The sequence below is a fragment of the Ailuropoda melanoleuca genome, chromosome 1 (assembly GCF_002007445.2).
Source record: "Ailuropoda melanoleuca isolate Jingjing chromosome 1, ASM200744v2, whole genome shotgun sequence".
NCBI classification, from domain to species: Eukaryota; Metazoa; Chordata; class Mammalia; order Carnivora; family Ursidae; genus Ailuropoda; species Ailuropoda melanoleuca.
In genome coordinates, this window is record NC_048218.1 from 80,936,472 (window position 1) to 80,959,407 (window position 22,936).

The following is a 22,936-nucleotide window of genomic DNA, read 5'->3' on the forward strand; positions in this document are numbered from 1 at the left end:
ACAGTAGGCTATAGGTTTTTGGGGAGTCAAAAGTTATACCTGGATTTTTTACTGCATGAAGGGTCAGTGCCCCAACCCCCACACTGTTCAAGGGTCACTGTAACTCATTTTCATTGCATTTTACCAAAGTATTGGTCCGTGATGGACTGGAAATTAAAAACAAAACAAAACAAGAAAACAACAAACTGGTCTTTCACATTTGGCTGAGGAACACTAAACTAGACCAGGAACTAGAGAGAGCAGGGAGTTTGCCTGGTACTTCTTAATTTAACAACTTGTGCCTTGCTTATATAGCTGGTGCTCAACTTTCAAGGAGTCACTGAAGATGAAATCCATAAGATCAGCAGCATTTAAGTGACCACATATGCACAGAACACTGCTTAGGTCTGGATCTGACTTTAGGTAATTATGTTGCTTTGCACTCATTACCTCTCACTTTAAAATCTAAGGACAGGTATTAATACATGGACAATCCCAGAGACAGTAAACATCTTGAAATATCAAAAATATTATAAAGAAATGACTTAAGATCACCTTTTGAACTAAGCAAAAATATGTTTCCTTTTTTTCTCTAAAGAGAAAGAAAAAACCAAAAAACCAGCTGCTTTAAAAATGCTGAATGCTGGTTAACTGTGCTTCTGTAAAGCTGCTATTTATATAAAAAAATACACTGCTCTCCAGCAAACTTCCAAGCTCTAACACTTTCCCATATACATATCTTTGATCTCATATTCAGGGACTGGGAGACCAGCCAGATACATGTAGCCAGAGCTGCCAATTAAGTGGGAGTAGGAAAAGGGTGGAACATTTAAATCTCATTTCACTCAGAGTAAGGAGAGGGAATCATTCCTTTTGTGTGGTTTTTTTTTTTTTTTTTGGATTGCTCATAAATACTAGACAAGAAAAAAAAAAGGCAAAATAATGGGAGTGAAACCCTACCTGGTGGCACTTTAACTTACCAGAAATTTTGGTTCATTGGTAAGACCCTCTACCACATTCTCTCCCCAAGAACAACCACATACCTTAGAGCTGAAAGGGCTGCCAAACAAAACAACTACAGAGATTCAACATAACTATGTATGGCTAATAAAAATTTTCATCTTTATAGAACTTGCCGTTTGAAATAAATTCTCACTGCTCTTGTTTCCATTATTTTCATTTAAATGATAGTAAACATCTAAAAGTTTCTCCTAATGTTTCTATTTCTTTCTTGAATCTTCTAGATGTAAGAAAATTGTCATACATCTCTAAATTATTTAGTCTTTCCTATGACATCTTACCTATCAAAGTCTTTTTAAGTTTAGATAAGAATTATCATTCTATTAACCATATCTGTTCTTTTGTCTTTAAAACAGTTTTATGATAAATATATAATCAAAGTGAGAATCTTGTACAGCCTTAAAGGAGATCTGGAAACTGTAGTTATGGGGAAAAAAAGGTTGTATTCAAGGAAATGTTCTTCTTTTTAATGTGAAATCAAAAGCCATCAAATAGTACCGATTTCCAAATTTGGTTAAGAATAATAAAACCCTTAAAATAAGTAATGGCTTCAACTCATTATTCAGAAATGCAAGAGGTAGCTGTTTAGTGATGGCATTTAGAAGACTGCTGCCCCATTTCTTCAAAACATGCCTAAAAGCTCACATTCACTTCTCTACATTCTCTTCCTTCTTTCCTTTTCCTCAAGGCAAATAAACAACTTTGGAAGATAGTTATAAATATAAATACCTCCATATTATCTTTTGGGGATCTCCAGAGAGGAGGAAATTTCTGTATGTTTTGCCTAAATTTAACAATGAAAATAAGCATACCATAATAATTACATTTATCAGGTATGGTTATTTTAATAATTTGGTTTTTTCTCATTTCAGAAAGAACTGAGGCCCTTTATTTTAATGATGTGGTTACATAAATAACAAAATCTGACTAGGAATTTGAAGTTTAGGTTAAGAAGAGTATCACTATCTGTAAAAAATGATAAAATCACCAATTTTAATGGAGTGGGTAAATCAGAATAACACTAATTAATGAACCAAACCCTGGTACAGCTGATGTTAGGAATTCAGTTACCTAAAAAAAAAAAAATTGTTTTCTAAGTATGAATCGTTCAAAGAATGTCAGACGGTAATTGTTTCATATTAATAATGTCAACACTAATATTTTTCTTCATTTCAACCTCCAGATGAAAAAGCTGCTCAAATGAGTCAGCACAGATTTGAAAATAACATCAGTTTTATAAAGCGCTGTATTTGTCAGGTGTGCATGCAGGTCTTGCTACTCGTGGCATCCTTATTACTATTAGCTTTTTTAAATTTTAAATTCTGTTTGCTCACAGAATTTTACTCAGCAAAGTATAGCTTTTACTGGCAAACAACTGAATCCAGGCCATTAAAGTTTTCTGTTCCTTTTGTAGTTCAATACTTTGTTAAATGAACAGAAGATGTAAGTATCTTTGTCACAGGAGAGGAAGGTGACTTGTTGTTGGTTGAAACTATTCAAAATGTTTTTTGTTGTTGTTGTGGGTGGTGGCAGGTTTCAGGTCTGGGGCTTAGCATCCAAGTCCACAATGAGAAAGGTCGACAGCCCTAACATCCCGTTGACACCCCTACAGTTGCTAGGTATAACTGAAAAGAGAACATCCGGAGCAGGCCAGGAATCTAGGGACAGAGAAATGACGAAACAGTGGAGGCCAAAGAGGCAGGTCAGTGGAGGGAGAAGACTAGAAGGTGCTTGCCCACGACAACATTTAGGGCTCAACATCGTCCTCTGCCTGATTTGGCAAGGCTGACCACATTTCGATTAGAGAAAAACAACTGCCATGTCAAGACAGGAAAAATACAAGAGGGATATTATATAATGCTTATTTTTTTGAAGTGATTTTTATTTCAAAATATATGCCAAAGGCAGATATATATAAGAGAAATAGTCAAGGTATACTTCATTCAACCAATGAAAATTTAGTGATAAGCAGAAAAAACTGGCAATTTTACTAAAACCATATTCATGGTTTCAGGATTCTTCTAACTTTCCGTTTATAGGAAGAAAGATCAACTATCACAGGATAATGAGAAAATTCACTCATCACCCTTTTGTAAAAGTAACCATAACAAGGCCCCTGTTATTAGGAGCATTCTAAGAACCCATCTCTCAACTGTATTATACATTTTAATAGACATATTAGAGCAAAGCAGTACCAGATCCATGTCTTATGAAATATCCACTTGAACTTGAACCTTTGGGGAACTTCTATCACAGAGGACATAGTTCTATAGCTTTAGTCTAGTCAGGTCCCAAGTGGATTATCTGCTTTGGGGATTATCCAGGGCATAACATAAATCCGGGCCAGCTCCCCATCTTTACTCAGTGAACTCTTCAGCTGAATTTTCTTTGCAGCTCAATTAGGGCATATTTTAAGAACTAAAAATTTTTCTATATTTATCAAAGCAAAATACAGGAAAAATATACAGTAAAAATAATCATACAGAGCATCCCAAAACAAAAGTTCAGAATTCTTTTGAATTTCTTTTCAATTAATTATAATAATGAGTTGTTCTTCAACATTTTTCAACATAGTTAATCTTCAACATTTTTCATTTAGGGCAGTTCACTAAAGGAATCTAATTTTAACACTACATCAAAAACTAATGATGTACTACTGTATGGTGACTAACATATCATAAAAAAAAAAATACGTCTTCCGGAATTCAGGTTTTTCAAATTACTGTCCCTGTTCTATGGTCTGATTCCATGGTAGAGTTAAGATTTATAATTTTCAAGTAGTTTTGTTTGCAAGTTTCACCATTTATGACATTTTATCTCAAATGAGACAATAGCACTTATTGACCAGTAATTATAAAAATGGCAAATAATCCAAGTAAAAATATAATTATTAGTAGTAAGAATTTTTATTCTCCATAATTATTACCAATCAAAATATTTTGCATATTCCAATAAGGTCTAAGTGGTTGTTAGGGTTTACTCCTCAAGAGGTGAGTGAATCAAGTCCTCATCAATTCATACTTTCATTACAAAGATCTAACTACGAAAGTTTATGAAAAGTAAAAAGTGAGAGTCTGATGAATATCAGCCAACAGAAAATTATTCAGTACCATGTCTAAGCACTCATTCATTGGATCATTCAACTCAAGAGCTAAACTTAGATAAGTAATTTGGCATCTAACTACATTAAGATGTACAAAATGATACACAACTACCACTTCAAATGGGAAAACTGACTTCAGAAATAATAGAAATAGCATGGCATATTTTCAAAAGAAGTGAAAAGGAATAATTTCTTGAATATAAACAACAGGTTGTGAGAATACCTTACTAGGTTAGAATTTGAGGTGAAGTATGATTTAACACTGTAACTCCAAAGGAAGACTAATAAAATATTCAGGGATGGACATATAAAAAATGTAAAGATCACAAAAAAGGAAGACAAGTAAACAAAAACAGTAAACATATGAGGAACAATGAAGGATTAGTAAAGTAAAAACTGAAAGTCAGGCCAGTTCTCCCATAGCATGCCCCAAGCACGAGAACTTAGCAGATATGTCCCCAGGAAGGTCCAGCGCAGTACTACCTAGTGCACGTAAGAACTGTCCTGCTGGCTGCAAGCCTCAGCTAGCAGGTGCCTACTGTCCTCCCCTCTGTGCTTGCTTTCAGCAAATTCATATGCTGAGCTGACTGAACCCTTATCTTCTTCCATCTGGAAGGACAGAAAAGCAATAAGTCTCATATTACAGAACAATACTCTCACTGTAAAAGAGGTTTAGAATGAAAACAGCAAGTTGGGGTCCACAATCTGCGAGGCACAAATGAATGTTCATACAACACCACATTCATTTACTGTCACAAAGGAGAGCTAACAGCAGCTTCTTAAGGGGAATACAACAAAGCACACAAAATTAAGCCATGATTTTCCAGTGCACAGAGTTAGATTAAAACCAGATTTCCTTCAATAAAATTCAATTTCTTCTATTAAATTCCTTGCCACCAAGATTTAGGATTCTTATTGCAAAAGTATGTATGCCCTTTTTCACAACTCTTATGCTCCCTTCTCAAAAGACTACTCTAAGTGAACTTTAGCAGAGCAGAAGGGTCACTCACATGGCCTTTCAAATGCTAGACATGTTGGTAAGGGGGGGGGCTTGACTTATTTAACAAAATTAATTTAATCTTTAATTTGAAATATATCTTTTTAGTGAGTGCTAATTTACACAAATTTTTATTCTTTGCTTTTTATTTTCTTCTAGGGAGTATGTTCCCACAGCCACGCTAATGTGAAACTTTTTTAAATTATAAGAAAATGTTCTCAATGAATAAAAAATGAATTTTTCCTCATTATGTGTTTTCTCAGTCTTAGGACTGACCAATAATTATTTCTATAAAAAAATGCTATGGTGAATGTCTTACGTGTATAAAAAATTAAGTAGTAGAAGTCCTTGGTTTTAAGAGTACAATAAGCTTATGTGAAGATAGCTTATTATTATTATTATAGCTTTGCCTATAAGACAGGGGATGGAAAAATACTCAAAATGAATTTTCTTTCATTAAAAAAATTAATAGTTTTATGTTACTGGTTCTTAAGAAGTACTAACCTGATTAAAGATTTGAAAACTCTTAAAGATATTTTATATTTGTATAATTTTCCTCTGTCAAAAGAGTAAACACTTAAGCTACCATGGATCACACCCAGGAATACTGTTTAATGCAATTCAAAAAAAAGATGTATTCAAAATTCGCAGGATGCATCAGTAGACAGATGCACATGAGCACTTGTTCTTCATGCAGCCATGAGCAAATGCCCACCCAGTGGTCACTCACTGCTCATTTAAACAACTGGTATTTCTGCCTGGCCTTTGGTTAAGCATAATATTTTTTCTTTTTGTTCTCTGATGCTGACAATAAGTAAACAGACCACAGTATGTAAAATGATTACCTGATAGGTGAAGAACCTGGAGGCTCAGAGAGGTGAAATGATTTGGTTAGGACACACAAGCTGTAGTACCAAGGGCATCACAAACACCCAGGTTAGTGTTACTGCTGTTTCCCCAGCAGGGCTCTTCCCCTTTTGCTATCCTTTCTGATTGGAGAGTGGTTTGCAGCAAAGGCTACCTGACAAGTATACCCTACTGTCATTGTGTTTTTTCAAAGATGAATGTTAGTCTTGCTACCTTATCACACTGTTACAGAAACTGGAATCTCTCTAATTTATGATATCCTTATCTCATTTTTTTAGTCTATTATTGCTCAAAAAACCCCCACATGGCCTGATTTAAGCCAATATGATATGTGAAAATATGATTTCATAAAAACAGCAAGATTATTCACAATGCAAAAATTATCTTCACTTGACCAAAGAGTTTGCCAGATGTTCTTTTAAATAGCAAGCTCTCCTACTGTCTTAGAGTTAAATAATTAGATGTTCAAAGGCACGTATGGATAAAATGTGTTATACACATTTGACTCAACCAAAGGTGAAGGCAAATCCTCAAGTTTGTTTTGATTGTAGTTCTTATTTTAAACGTAAAATTTAGTTGACTACCACTTAAACACCCATTTTTATATTCATGTACAATTATTATACCTTTGTAATTCAAAGTAGAATATTTCAAAAATCTGGAAGATAATAATAAAATCGAAAGGTTTGATAAAACTTTAGAACAGCTCAAAATTGTGAGCTCATAGAGTTCCATAAGACATTATTTAAGCAATGTTTTGTCAAGGTCATTTGCTTGATCAAATGAACACAGATCAGAAACCTTGAGAATAAAAAAAATTAAAAAAATATAATTGAGAATACACAAGATACTGACAAGGTGAGAAACTGAAGAGTGCCAGAAGTTTAAAAAAAAAATTTTTTTTTAAGTTATATTACTTTCTTCTTCAAATCAGACTGGAGTTAAACTTAATAAATAGTTCTGGTATCTTAAAATCAAATGTTTCAGGATTTAAGCTTTCATTCTCTTCCATTAAAAGACATCTCTATACTATTATTTTGTGGAAGCTGACAGAATAGATCTGTCTGTGGAGATAAAGATATATGTTTAAGAGATAAAAAATATATTGTGCAATTTATAGATGCACTGAACAGTAGCAAGGGTATGAAATGCTTCAGCAGCCATTACAGTGTACAAAGACAAATACACACATGTATTTACAGCACAGAGTAAGGCAAGATAAAAAATGGGCAATTCTCACTTCCAAGTAACTGAAACTTAAAACTTTAAACTTTATGATGAGTTTCTGTAGCTTACGTTACTCAACATGCAGAAGCATCCTTAATTATGAAAATTATGTGACAAGCAGAAGCATTAGAATTGTACTATAAAAGGTAGTTACGGTGTAAAATATATAATAAGATACAGATCTCTGTCCTGTTATGCTGAATTTTCATCTGAATTTTCTTCTCCAAGAAGAAATGAATATATATTTTAAGTTTTAATATACATATTAATAAAGGTCAAATTAGAGACAGAGCTGTGCTAACAAAAATGCCCCAGTTTTAATTCATGCCTCTGCCCATCTTTTGAATATTGTTTCATTGACCTTCAGCATGCAGAAGAGTTAACAAGGTCTACTCCTCCTACTCTACCTAAGTTTGCTCAGCTGATTCCTTGCCCTCGACAATGGCTGCAGTGCGATGAACTCGTCACTTAAAGCAACTGTGTTGGAGTACATCTATAAGTGGACAGAAAAGGGATGGTACATATAACAAGTCAGTGAGCTGTATTCATCACCTAAGAGACAGACACAGGACAAACTTTGTAAAGACATCGGTTCCTCCAAGAATAGGAAATATCATACATGGTACACATACATGACTGACATTTGTAGGGCTGTTGGCTTTGCTGTCAAAATAATTTATTCTTCACTCTTAATACCACATGGTTATTCTGGAGAAAAACAAAGCTAAAATAAATGCTGACAATTCTTTTCTTTTGATGTTTTTTCTTGCTACTTTAGGTAAACAATGAAATACCTGATAACTTCCTAAACATTTCTTCATTGGTTGAAATCAGTGGTAATAGTATATAAATCTGAAGTAATAAAGATTACTGCACGTAGCAAAGGAATAGTGTCACATGTAGGATGTGAACGGACCATATACTATTTCAGCAAAAGAGAAAAAAACCCAAAAAACCCTTCTAGCAGGCTAGATCTCTGAGTGGGAGCAGAGATTTCCTCCTTGGATCAGACCACAATAGAACATCGGTCAAGTCATTTAAAAGTGAGTTTAGTGGGCCAAAAGGGAGATGGGCTTTCACACCCAGATAAAATGATTTAGTTTACCACACATTTTATTTTTAATCAATTTTAACCTATGGTAAAAGAACCAAAATATACAGAAAGTACTTTTAACTTTTTCTTGTCTAAGGGTCCACTTTAAGGTAACAAATATATCCTATGTAATCCTTTAAAAAGAAGCTATAGAAAAGGTAGCAAGAATGAATATCACTTTTTTTTATCATTAAGAAAGCTCTACAAATACACATAAGTTTGCAAGTGCTGTAATGTAGATTTCTAAAGATAAATGTAAATAAATCTGATTATTCACTTTTATAAAGAATTAAGTTTTTAAAAGTGATGTTGTTAATATATTTTGGTGAAATATAACTTTATATAGGCCAAGAGGGGGAGACAAATGTGTTATCCCTAAAGGTCTAAAAAAAGTATAAGAGACAATGTATTAAAAATAGTACTCTCTTACTGTAAATATTTATGTCTGAAGATTAGAAAAAAGATAGGCAAAACTTTCTGATACATATTTAAGCAATACATTGCAAAGTAGAAAACTTAGTAGCATGCTGATATAAACATATGCATAGGCAGACAGAGTAATCAATTATACAAATTTCTCCAGCCCCATTTGGAGATCAGTGCCATAGAGCAACATCCTCATTGTCCTTATAGTTACCATGCTTCTACTGAGGACTTACTACATACAGGCCCAGGGTTGGGTGCTTTACATTCATTACCTCAATGATCACGTAAGGTAGTAATTACTATTCTGATTTTATAGAAGAGGAAACTGGGGCTGAGGGATGTGACCTGATTAGGGACATACATTATACAAATGGTTAAAATAATTATTTGAATTAAGTTTTTCAGGCTTCAAGAGGCCTACGCTGCTTCAGTGGTGTTAAAATGTATACTGGCTAGTATTGAGTTTCGAAGCCAAATAAATGCTAAAGAAATACTGACATGATCAACTGAAATTAAAATCAATACATTGTTTAGGAAGCCTAACTCAGACTGTTAAATACTTAGGGAACAGTTATTCTATTTTTGAATATGCAACTAAATTTTCAAAATTTAAACAAAATTTGCTTGGCATGTAGCAAACATGCAGAAAAAAATCTCAACCTAGTACCAGTCAAAAAATCTCAACTATGTACTAGTCAAACACACAAAATGGGACATTCAACTAGTTACCATTCTTGAGCATCTACTTTGTTATTACACTATCTCATTTAACCCTCATCACAAAGGTAATAAAATAGATACTTCTATCATAATTTTACTGCTCCTGAGGAAACTGAGACTTAAATTTACAGAGCTACCAAGTGGTAGAACTGGGTTTTTGAACTGAGAATTGTCAGGCCCTAAAGCCTGTATTTTTACACACTATGTAACATACTGTTAATATTTGCTGTAGCTTAATATTTATTGATAAATGTTGAGTAAGAAAATATATTTTACAAAAATCCATTCTGTAAAAATTATTTAGGTTAAAGAACTTATTTCATACTCTCATTGAAAACAATGTAACCTGAAAAAGTATTACTAGAATTCCAATGTTTCTAAAGATATAGATATATATCCCAATTATATACCTCTGATAGAACGCTGTGATAATGTTACTTAAAACATATTTACTACCATTATCTGGATATAACTTGGTAGTCTTTTTTTTTTCCTTTTTTCTTGTTTTTTTTTCCGCAATAGTCTTATATTTAAAAATCTGGAGTTTCGTAAATAACAATTAAAATTTTTTTTATTTTGTCAGGAGTCAAAATTAATAGAAATAAGAAACAACTAAAAAATACCATATTTACCAATATTTGTTTTGCAAAATACTTGATACAAGAATGGATAATTTTCTATTCTGTGATATAAGCAAATTATAATGACAGTTGTTCACTGTTACAGAACTGTTGTTACAGAACAGTTCTAATTTAAAAAGGTATTATATATAAACAGTGGGTACCTGTGCCTTTTCAGTATTTGTAGGATGGAGCTGTTGGTCAAATATTTTCTTCACAATATCAAGAAATAGACACATAACAACCATGAGTATTATGGCAAACCAAGCAGAACCACTTGATAGGAGCTGAATAAATACAAAGTACATATTCTGGGAGCCCAAAAATGGCCTGCAAAGAAAGAAGGTATAACATAGCAGATATTCAGTAATTGTTAATTTTTCTTCTCCGTATCAGTAAGATCAACTGAAAGAAGTAAATTTATCATCAGATAGGGTCTCAAAATTATTCTGAGTGGAAACTGTTCACAATATAATCTATTACAACAAACAGTTGAATCAATATAATTAAAATATAACATAATCACTTACCAGAGAATCCCTCCATAAAACAAAGAAAATATAAAATAGAATATAATAGATCCCCAGGTAACAAGATGGTTGATCCAGGTCCAAAAATGAGTTTCCAAAGCCATCTAAAAAAAAAATTTTTTTTAAATCCTTAATACAAGATAATAAATATTTACTTAAATTAAACCTCTCAGATAAAATTCAAGAACAAAATGTAGAATTCTAAGTTAAGCTTAAAGTTCCTATGGCAAAGTCCCTCAGAAGGTAAATACTAATGAAAGGGTTCAGTACGGAATTGAACAATTTCAAATTTATAATGTTTTTCTTCTATGAGGAAGCAGCATTGAAATTTTCATGAGTACTTTATTCTCTACTCCATGGCCTAAACAACCCATGTTGTCTAGCTTTATATACAGAGAAGTAAAATTTCAGAGATGAATATTGTGGGGTTAACCTTTTTTGACCATAAAAATCAGCTGAGGCTTTCTAAAATAATGAACTTAAATTTTTTTTTACAAAACTAAAATTAATTATTAAAATAGTAATCAATGAAATTATTCATGACTGAAAAAGGAAAAGTAAAAAGGGAAAAATATCTACATACAATTAAAGAAACAAAGAAAATTAACTATGCATTGTACAGATGCAAAATGTGTCCATGTTTCTAATTTCTGCATACCTTTACTGTGACTGTAATAACCATGACTGTGAAAACCAAGGTGCCAAATGTCCAGTTTCCAAACATCTAAACAGAAAAAAAAAACCAAACAAACCAAACGCATTACTGCATTATGTGTTAACATGATGCTAAATCAGATGTAAGGCAAAAAGTACGAAAAAGCACTTGCATTATTTAAGCCAATTACACTTGAAATCTATGACATTAGTAAAGTTAAAGCAGTATGAAAAAAAACACCATAAAGCATTATTATGTTTATTATTATCACTTAAAATGATCCTTTGGATAACATTATCAGATTGGAAACCCAAAGATGGCTTTGAGACTGTGTGACACAGAATGTTTTTAGTTAGAATGATATAGCTGTTAGTGACCGCTTTTATTCCTGTCACATGATAAAAATAGCAATTCTTCAATCACAGTTATTTTCTGAAACCATTCCAACCAGAAGTTACGAAAGATCACTTGACACCGTATTTCCGGTCACAGTGTAGGCAGAGCAGGAGAAAAGAAATTTACACACAAAACCAATACCTGAAAGGAAAAATAATGGCCAATGGAATTATTCCTCAAAGGATTCTATGTAAAAATGCAGTAATGCCAGTCAAGGTATTCTTCTGGGATTTATAGACAAAACTTTACTTAAAGGTTTATTAAAAATGCTGACTCCCCAAAGAATGTCAGGATTTAATTTCCACAAATAAGAACAGAACCAAAAGTTTATGTTAATTAAGTGAACAAAGTAGCCAGTTTTTATCACTGGTTTAAAAAACTATTTAAAAGGCTATGTTTCTATCACTGACGTCTATCGAAAGGGAATAATGTTTCTTTTTATTACTGATGTCTGAAAAATTACTTAACCTTCTGTATCTGACTTTTTTACTTGTAAAAAGGGGGAAGAACTTTACAGGTTTCTATAAGATTTAGGATAAATAAAAATGACAGGATGCCTGGTATATAATAAGCAATCAATAAATAATAGTTACCATCAACAATGAAACATCGGTGAGTAATCTTTCATTTGAGGGTATATTGGGAGTTGATTTTCAAGAGTAAAGGAATGGAAAAGTCATATTAAACCCCTCATTTTCCTGTTTTTATCATCTCTAGAAATGACCAGGAAAATCAAATGGTCTCATTCAACTTTGCTCTTGGAGGAATGCCTGCTACCTCTTTCAGGGCTTTGGGGAGAGAGATTTGATGCAGCCAGGTAACATGTGCCTGGAAGTGGTAACAACCATACGTCTATCCCTCAGTATTCCGGTGTTACTGGGCCCAGATTTAGGGCTAGTGGTATTTTCCTTAGAAACAGAGGATTTAGGGCTCACTCTTGTATTCAAGGCCCCAGAAAGGGTGTAGAAACACACTCACATGGTCTTTTTTGTTTTATAAAATCAGAGAAAGTAATATATTTCAGACCGATCAGTTAAGACTCCTGTCTCTTTCCATTCTGACTTCTACTTGAGCCAGCTGGTGATAAAGTGAATGTCAGAGGGCATTTTGAGATCAGGCTATAGAGAAGTTGAGTTGGGCTCATAACATTGGCTTTGGTTAAGTGGGATGGAACTATTTATGTCACTCAGTTATATTCATGTATACTTATGTTTGTATTTTTGGTTCTAGTTTTTTCCCTTAAAGAGGGGCTGCCAAAATGTATAATGTTTAGACTTTCCTAAACCTGGATCTACCCCTGTTCAGAAGAGAAAGATGCTCAATCACAATCTGCTTGTTTTCTATCACTTCTTCCAGCTGAATTTGTTACCTAATTATTTAATAAAGCCAAATTTGTTTTCCAAACTAAAAAGGATCATTCATTATTTATTTGTATACTCAACAAATAGTAGCTGAGCATCTTTGACATACCAAGTACCATTTCAGGCCTTGGGAATAAAGCAGTGCTAAGATAAAGTTCCTGACCTCATGAAGCTTACACATAGTGGAGGAGACATATAATAAACAAACCTAAAAATATATACTTTCAGGCAGAGATTAGTGCTATGAAGAAAAATAAATGTAGGGGAGGTGGGTGTCAAGAAGTGATGGAAAGTGAGGGAGATAACATTTTACTGGGGTGGGGAGTCAGTCACATGCCCATGTGAGAGAAAAGCATCCAGGTAGAAAAACAGCAAATGCAGAGGTCCTAAGGTAGGAACAAATTGATCTACTAAAGGAACAAGACAACTAGTATGACTAGAGTGAATAAAAGGAAGGGTGGTAGGAAATACAGTCCAATAGGCAGATGGAGTCGGGATGGATGAGTTTTTTTATACTGTAATTAGTCACTGGATGTTTTGTGCAGGTCATTAGATATACGATCAAATTTTCATTTTTAAAAGACCATCTGGGCTGCTGTGTGGAGAACAGAAAGTAGAAAAGGGAATAATAAAAGCAGGAGCAGGCAGAGGCAGTTACTACAGTCCAGAAAGAGATGCGTGGAGAGAAGTGGAAACATTCAAGATATATGTGACACTAGAACCAATATGACTGCATATCAGTTGTGAGAGAAGGGAAATAAAAATTCCTGGACTTGCCTGAGCAGTTGGGTAAAAAGTGGAAGGGAAATGGGTTTACAGAAGATATAAAATTCTGTTGAGCTGTGTAAAGTCTGAGAGTTCTCTGTGATTTGTTAAGTGGAGAAGGTAGTTATTTGAATCTGAGGAGAGACTGGCAGAGATGTAAATTTAGGAGTTCTCAGCATATAAGCAGTATTTAAATGATGGGAAAAATGAGCTAACCCTATATATGGATAAAGAAGAAAAAACGTCATAGCACTGAGCTCTAGGCCACTGCTCCATTTAGAAGAGTGGTTCTCCAGTAGGGGTGATTTCTCCTCCCAAGGCACATTTGGCTGGGTCTGGAGACATTTTTGATTGTCATAAATGGGGAGGGCATGCATGTACACTACTTGTATCTAGTGGATAGAGGCTAAGTATGCTGTTTAACATCCTACGATTCATAGGATGAATCCCAACAATAAAAAATTATTTGGCTCAAAATATCATTAGTGCAGAGGGTGGGAAACTCTGATCCTGAGAAGATAGTAAGAAAGAGAAGAGAAGACTGAAAAGATAGTAAGAAAGCCAAAGTAACTAACAGAAGCTGAGAGAAGATAATGTGGCAGGTAGGAAGGCTTTGTAAATTGTGCCCAGTGGTTGAGTTCATAAGGGTTGAGACATGCTTTTGGATTTAACAATGTGGAGGTAGCTGGTGACCATAAGGAACATGGTTTTGATGGAGTGCTGGGAGTGAAAGCCTCAGAGGAGTATGTTCAGGGGAGAAGGGAAGGCAGAAAGTAGAAAGGGCAAAAAACAGTAACTTCTTCAAATTTTGCTCTAAAGATACACAAAAAAATACAGCCAAATCAGTGCAGCAAAGCAGTAGGTCAAGGAACTGTGGTTTTTATTAGAAGATGGGAGATACTGGAACATGTCTGTGTGTGACTGGTTTGATCTAATAGAGGACAACAGATTAATGATGAAGGAAAGAGAAAACATAATTGCAGAAGTAAAGTCCCAGGTTAGGCAAGAAGGAGTTTAAGAATAAACAAGATGAAAATTTTTTCTATATTAGATTCAACTTAACTATAAAGTGATCTATAAATGAATTAGCTTCCTTATAATTGATCAGTTGTTTAGTTCTCCAGCACAAACTCTCTTTATTATAGATTTTTAACATTTGACCAATTGCTGGGTGATACCACAAGAAGAAAGGTATATTTTTCTGTTCTCCTCTAATGTATGCTACATTTCATTTTCTATCAATTGCCTGGAATATTACTAGTTCTTTAAATATTTGTCTCATGAATAAATGAACATACCGGGAAATTCTATAATGAACTATGATAATCAAAGTTATATTAATCATATAATCTTTTATTCAAAGAAATCTGTATTTACGCATAGGAATTAAATTGCATACGTGTTCTTGAATGACCTGACTGGTAGTAACAGTGGTTAAATCATTTACACTGAAATAAAAGATACTGTATTCTCTCGGGAATACAGATACAAAATGGTATATTTCTAGTCTTAACACAGAGCTCTTGCCATTTGATGCTAAGTTAGGTTTCAACAGCTGATAACATGTATAGCATGAAAAAGAAGTTAATTAAGGGCAGGAAATAAGGGGGGAAAATCACTATAATTTCAAGAAAAAAAATAGTAAATGGTATAAAAAGGTTTATTTTTCTTTCTCTCAAAATTACAACCTGAAATTTCATCTGCTCATTCTACCTTGTGTTGCTAGTTAATCTGGCAAACGGTTCAGACCTAGAAGGTTTGATGAAGGGGTGAATTACTTTTTCTTCCTTAATCCTTTCTATCTCATTAAATATTTAATGAGGGGAACAGTATACAATATATATATTTTAGAAGGGTACTAAGGCTCTAACAATTCCAACATCTCCACTGGAGAAGTCTAACTGGAATTAGAATACTCTAATAGCTTTTTCCCTTTTCTTTCTTTTTTTTTTTTTTAAAGATTTTATTTATTTATTTGACAGAGAGAGAGACAGCCAGCGAGAGAGGGAACACAGGCAGGGGGAGTGGGAGAGGAAGAAGCAGGCTCATGGTGGAGGAGCCTGACATGGGGCTCGTTCCCAGAACGCCGGGATCACGCCCTGAGCGGAAGGCAGATGCTTAACGACTGAGCCACCCGGGCACCCCAGCTTTTCCCCTTTTCTCCCAATCCTATGTTTTTGGAATTTCAATTACTTTAGTTTTTCAAATTGGTATAATTTCATAAGGAGCAAAAATCATTTATGGTAGACATTTTCCTTTGAGTTCCTACACACTTCATAGCACAAAAACAAAATGAACAAGCAAATTGAAAAAAAAAAAACCCTTATTTGGGCCAGATATCATTTTAAATAGTAGTTACCTACTTTGTAATTTTCACATCAGACCACTGAGAATGAGTGCAGTAGATATTAGAATTTGAGTTCCTGAGGTAACAGGAACTTTCTTTAATCCTCCTCCTTGTGAAGCCTTTGGCTGAAACCACCAGAGAAGCAGAAAATCATGTAGGGTTGGGATGGGAACTCAGCTAACTCTGAAACTCTTCTGATATTTTCCTCCCTACATCATAGTTTTCCCCTTTCACCATGCTTACAATTCCCTCCTTTCTGTTTACTTCATTATAGTGTTTTACTCTTCTAATATACTCCTATGCAAGCCGGCATGCCTTCCTTTGCATCCTATAGAAGTCTGCTTTAACTGGAGGTGAAGTCTTTGAATCTGAATTGTTTCTCTACCTTCTTTTCCTATCTATAATTGTAAGTAGCATCTTCCCCATCTGAAATTTTAAATAGCTTTTTCCCTGAGAAAGTTAGCTTATATTGTCTTTCTGTGATCTCAGCAAGGTATTTCCAAAAATACTCTGAACAGCAACATTGTCAGAGTATGTGTGTCCCAAGATGAGATGACTTACTCTGCACAGATCAACAGAGGAGATAAAGTGTTCTTTAAAAAAACAAAACAAAACAAAACACAGTCATTTGTTTCAGTACCTCTTAATTTGCTCAAATAAACATTCTTCACTGGTGTTTACCTCCCAGGTATTTAGCTTTTTTAAAAAAGTCATTTCATAGGTAGTCAAATTCATAGAAACAGAAAGTAGAATGGTGATTTCCAGGGGCAGGGAAAAGGGGAAATGGGTAGTTGTTTATAGAGTTTCAGTTTTTCAAGATGAAAAAGTTCTGAAGATCCGTTGCATAACAATATGAATATACTTAGCACTACTGAACTGTACTCCTAAAAACGTTAAGATGGTTAAAAAAAAAAAGCATCGGATTCTTCTATAAAGCAGGAAAGAATATCTAATGGGAAAAAGACTGTTTCTTCAACAAATGGTGCTGGGAAAACTTGGACAGCAACATTCAACATAAACAAACTAGACCACTTTCTTATACCACACACAAACGTAAATTCAAAGTGGATGAAAGACCTAAATATGAGACCTGAAACCATAAAAATCCTAGAAGAGAACACAGGCAGTAACGTCTTTGACATTAGCCTTAGCAGCTTTTTTCTACGCATGTCTCCTGAGGTATGGGAAACCAAAGCAAAAATAAACTGTGGGGACTACATCAAAATAAAAAAGCTTCTGCATAGAGAAGGAAACAATCAGCAAACCTAAAAGGCAACCGATGGAATGGGAGAAGATATTTGCAAATGACAAAGTCAATAGTGTTAGCATCTGAAATATAGAAAGAACTTATAAAACTCAACACCCAAAAAACAAATAACCCAGTTAAAAATGGGAAGAAGACATGAACAGATATTTCTCCAAAGAAGACATCTAAAGGGCCAAGGAGACACAAGAAAAGATGCTCATCATCACTTATCATCAGGGAAATACAAATCAAAACTACAATGAGGTATCACCTCACACCTGTCAGAATGGCTAAAACCAATAACACAAGAAACAACAGGTGTTGGTGAGGATGTGGAGAAAAAGGAAGCCTTGTGCACTATTGGTGGGAATGCAAACTGGAGCAGCCACTGTGGGAAACAGCATGGAGTTTCCTCAAAAAGTTAAAAATAGGACTACCTTATGATCCAGGAATTTGCACTATTGGGTATTTACAAAGAATTAAAAAAACTAATTCAAAGGGATACATGCACCCCTATGTTTATAACAGCATTATTTACAACAGCCAAATTATGGAAGCAGCCTAAGTGTCCACTGATTGATGAACGGATAAAGAGGAGGTACATATATACAATGAACTATTATTCAGCCATAAAAAAAGAATGAAATCTTGCCATTTACAATAACATGAATGGAACTAGAGAGTATAATGCTAAGTGAAATACGTTAGAGAAAAACAAATACCATACAATTTCACTCACATGGAATTTAAGAAAACAAAACAAAGAAGGGAAAAAAAAAGAGAGACAAAACAAGAAAGAGACTCTTAATCACAGAGAATAAACTGATGGTTACCGGAGAGGAGATGGGTGGGGGGGATGGGTGATATTGGTGATGGGGATTAAGGAATGCACTTGTTGTGATGAGCACTGGGTTTTGTATGGAATTGCTGAATCACTATATTGTACACCTGAAACTAATATAATACTGTATGTTAACTGGAATTAAAAACCTTTTAAAAAGTATCAAATTTTATATATATATATATTTTTAATTTTTTTTTAGAGAGAGAGAACACATGTATGCACATGCAAGTGCATAAGCCAGGGTGAGGGGAATTGGGGGGAGGGGCAGAAGGAGAGGGAGAGAGAGAATCTTAAGCAGGCTCCAAGCCCAGCATGGAGCTAGACCACGGATTCAGTCTCATGACCCTGAGATTATGACCTGAGCTGAAATCAAGAGTTGGATGCTTAACCAACTGAGCCACCCAGGCGTCCCTCAAATTATGTATTTTTAAATACGTGCAGTTCACTATATATCAAATGAAACTCAAACTTTTTTTATTTATTTTCTAAAAAAACTTTGTCAGAGAGAGAGAGGGAGCACAAGTGGGGGGCAGGCAGAGGGAGAAGCAGGCTCCCTGCTGAGCAAGGAGCCCAATGCAGGACTCAATCCCAGGACCCTGGGATCATGACCTGAGCCAAAAGTAGATGCTTAACCAACTGAGCCACCCAGGTGTTCCTCAATCAAGCTGTTTTTTAAAAAAATGCTTTCATGGAAGTCAGTTTTTCTATTATTTTTAGAGTACTTAAATATTTTTTAATTAACTTTTTCATATTTTTAAGTAATCTCTACACCCAATGTGGGGCTTGAATTTATGATCCTGAGATTGAGAGTCAGATGCTCTACTGGCTGGGCCTCCAAGGGCCCCTGGAGACTTAAAAAAATTTTTAAAGTTATAGCAAGATCTGACTGACTCACTCATTTGTGCAATTTAAGAAAGAAAAAAAGCAAAGGGGAAAAAGAGAGAGAAAAGCCAAGAAAAAGATTCTTAACTATAGAGAACAAACTGATGGTTACCAGAGGGAGAGGGGTGGGAGGATGGGTTAAATAGGTGACGGGGATTAAGGAGAGCACTTGTGGTGATGAGCCCTGGGTGATACATGAAGTGCTGAATCACCGTATTGTACACCAGAAACTAATACACACTGTATGTTAACTAATGGGAATCAAAGTAAAAACTTAAAAAAATAAAATAAAACCAAAGTTTTTGTCAAAAACAAAGTAACATCAAGATCTCTAACAAATATTTTATAACAGTTTTACCTTTTGTCACAATTCTTTAAGTAAAAAGAAATGGTGATCCTGTTGGATTACAGAAATATTTTAAATTTTTATGTTAAGCTCATTTTTAGCTTTGAAAATAAAACAAGATTACCCACATGATATATTGACCAAATTACTAATCTGTAACTTTTGCACAAATATTTGTGATAAAATGACACTACTGCATTTTAAGAGAAGCCCCAGGTTTTAACTCATATTCCAAACACTATAAGTATCTTAAGCCTGCATAAGGCTAGGCAAATTTTACATGAATTTAATTCTTCTACTATTTTGAAGAAAAACAATTAAAAATTAGTCACTATGTTTTTTTTTAAATGGTGCTCTGAAGGTAAAGATCTGTCCACAGGAAAGCACCTTTTTAGACACACACACACACTGGCATTCTTCCAGTCTTTCCAAATCCCAGAGAAAATTTATCAGGATTTCTGTATTTTACTAAGGGAAAGGAAGACCTGTTAAAAAAGATCTGAGAATATATGAAGAATGAGTAGTTCTTTCCTAAGTTAAAAAGAAATTAAGAATGAGGGAATACTTTAAAAATACTTTTTGAAAATTCACACCTATAGTAGTTATGATACTGCTAGGCCCTCGTACAAAAAAAATGGGAGTAGAACTTAACTTCCCCTGAACTGTCCTACCCTACCTGGACTCCAAACTATTTCAACTCTTTCCTGCTCCTCTCTCAGGATCACTTATTTGCATCAACTTCATCTTTACCTTGAGCCACTCCTCTCCCAGTACTTCCCCCTAACAATGTTTTCTACTTCAGGCTTTTAACTATAGATTTCTTGGGCATACAAGAATAATTACTGGAAAACAGAAAGCAGTGAACACATTCAGTGCTGAACAACGGGATATGGGATAGATGTTTAAAAAGATTTTCCAGACCAGAATGATGTAAGAGGAGCAAAAGCACAGAGCTCTATGGGCTCAACCCTGAAGAACTGACGGTCATAACAGAGACTTTTGGAAAAAGAGGAAAGACACCCTAGAGGAAATGCAACAATGGCTTGGAACTAGGAACCAAAGCAGCATGTTCTGAGAGAGCCAGCAAGGACAGTTTAACTTACACAATGAAAGAGGAAAGATTCTGGGGGAAGTAGATCAGAAGGGAATGGGAAGGACAGGGTCTTCAAAATAATGACTGGATGGTAAAAATAACAACTAACACTGCCAAGACTTACTGAGTACGTCTATATGGTAGTCACTACGCCTAATGGTCTACATACAGCATTTCATCCTCATAGCAAATCTATAAAGTAAGGATTATGCTCCTATAATTCTGCAGGTGAGGAAACCGAGTCTTAGGTTAACTAACATCTCAAATCACTCAAATAACTTCAGGTGTCAGGATGTGGATTCGATGCACCTGATTCTAATGTGGGCTTCTTTCCCACCTAGCATTGGTGGCAGGGAGTAGTAGATTAATTTCTAGTGGTACATAGCAGAGTGGTAAAACTGGTAGGCTAAAAGGGAAAAGAAGTCAATGATTTACAATTTGAGTTAAAAAAAAAAAAAAAGGAAACTGATAATACGTGGTAAAGAGAAAAAACTTTTGTACCAGAGGCCAGACAATTTACCTTCATAAAGATTTTCTCTTTGGGGGCACCTGGGTGGCTTAGTCTGACTCTTAATTTTGGCTCAGGTCATGATCTCAGGGTCTTGAGATCAAGCCCAGAACTGGGCTTTGCACTGTGTGTGGAGCCTGCTTGAGATTCTCTCTCCCCCTCAGCTCTGCCAGCTCCCCCCACCCGGCGCTCTCTCTCAAATTAAAAAAAAATTATCTTCTCTATACAGTATGCTAGAGATTTAATTTTAGAAGAGTCACTAAACACAAGAAACAAATTTAAACTCTGAAATTAAGGGAATACTTAATTATGTAATAGAATATTATGCAGCCATGAAAAAATATTTTTGAAGTATTTTTAATAACCTGGAAAATCACTTCGGCTATAACGGGATAATTATAAGGCTACCATTGAGAAATAAGGGGATATAAATTATGAGGTTAATGGAAAACAGCAAAAAATAAAAAAGAATGGGTGAAACATGTTAAAATCATAGAGGTAATTATACTTAGGTAGAAGGACAACAGGTGATTAAATTTTCTTTATATTTTTCCCATATATTTCAAATTTACTATAATGGACACATACTACTTTTAAAATCAGGAAAAAAGTAGTAACTAGCAACAAAAAATTTAATTTCCTTTCGTGGATGACATGTTCCTTCTTCCTCTTTTTCCCTCTGTCCAGTTTTCATCCTAATATTTCAGGTGGAAATGGGCGTACTTACTCATCTAAGTTTGATGATCCTTGAATAGGTGGCACTTTTATGCAGAAAAGCACTGGGCTAATAACTTGTTTCTCAAAGGAACTTAGGATCATGGCTAAGCACACAGGCTTTGAAGTCACACAGATATGAACTGGAATTCCATTCCTGTAATTTACTTATTGTGTGACCTAAGGCAAATTTTTTAACCTCTCTCAGGTTAATTTTCTAATATGCCAAAAGTACTGATGATATTTTCCTTACAGAGGGTTATTATAATAAGCTACCACATAAACTTGACACAAAGAAACAACTCAATAAAAGCTAGTTAGTATTTGAGAAGTGCTGTAATCTCTATGCTGCACAAACTAGGATCATATTTTTGTCCAAAACAGGCTAAAAAGATCCTCAAAAGTGAAGAGGCAGTACTATGTACGTTCTTGCACTACATCCTAAAGGGATTTGCGTGGTTAAAATCTCTACAGTTGAAATCTATTTCCATCATTCTGCTTGCTGTATTTTGTTATTATTTCATTTGCTTATTTTTTGTATCTCACACAAGATTAAGCTCCATGACTGAGTGTGTTATATATCCAGAGCCTAGTATAATAACACACATGCATGGCTTGTCCTCAATGAATGTTTGTCAAACAGATAAAACTTCATATTCTCCCAATTGCAAATCTTGTATCTCTGTGTCTCAAATTATTTTGCAATACTTAAGTACTGGAAAAGGGAAACTTAAGGTGACAAGCATTTCCAGTCTACCATGGTACCACTGCTATCACTTCCTTTCCTCCTAACTCATGCAGCTAAGCCTAGAGAGCCCTAATTCCGCCAGGAGTCAATATGAGCTCTCCAATCAGGACACAGTAACAATATACTGTGTACACTCTTTCTCAATTTCATATTTCAGAAAAGTGGCCATTCTAAATAGTAACTTATAACATTCTCAGAATTGCTGTACTGAAGACCAAAAAAAAAAAATTCACATAATTACAAGCAAATACTAAGTCCTCATTTCTCATATGAAAAACAGAGGTCATAATCTCTCTCCAACAGGATTAGTGAGGATTAATGGAGATGGACCATATTAAGCACTTAGCAAAATATTAAGCACTAAGTAGACAATAATTATTATTAAAATACTATCCTGAAATGAAGAGCATTCAGAGGTATATTCCCTTGTGTGAATTAAATTTTTTTAA

At 34.6% G+C, this 22,936-nt stretch overlaps 1 protein-coding gene across 1 annotated transcript in view; it reads right to left on the minus strand.

The window, feature by feature from the left end:
* The window catches only part of ATP11B (ATPase phospholipid transporting 11B (putative)), a 114,270-nt gene that overhangs the window by 11,240 nt on the left and 80,094 nt on the right, over positions 1–22,936 (minus strand). The window contains exons 26-28 of the mRNA XM_034672400.1: positions 11,241–11,306; positions 10,583–10,686; positions 10,217–10,382 (exon numbers count right to left, since the gene is read on the minus strand). Of these exons, the coding sequence (XP_034528291.1) occupies positions 10,217–10,382; positions 10,583–10,686; positions 11,241–11,306 (336 nt within the window). The remainder of the gene's footprint in view (positions 1–10,216; positions 10,383–10,582; positions 10,687–11,240; positions 11,307–22,936) is intronic.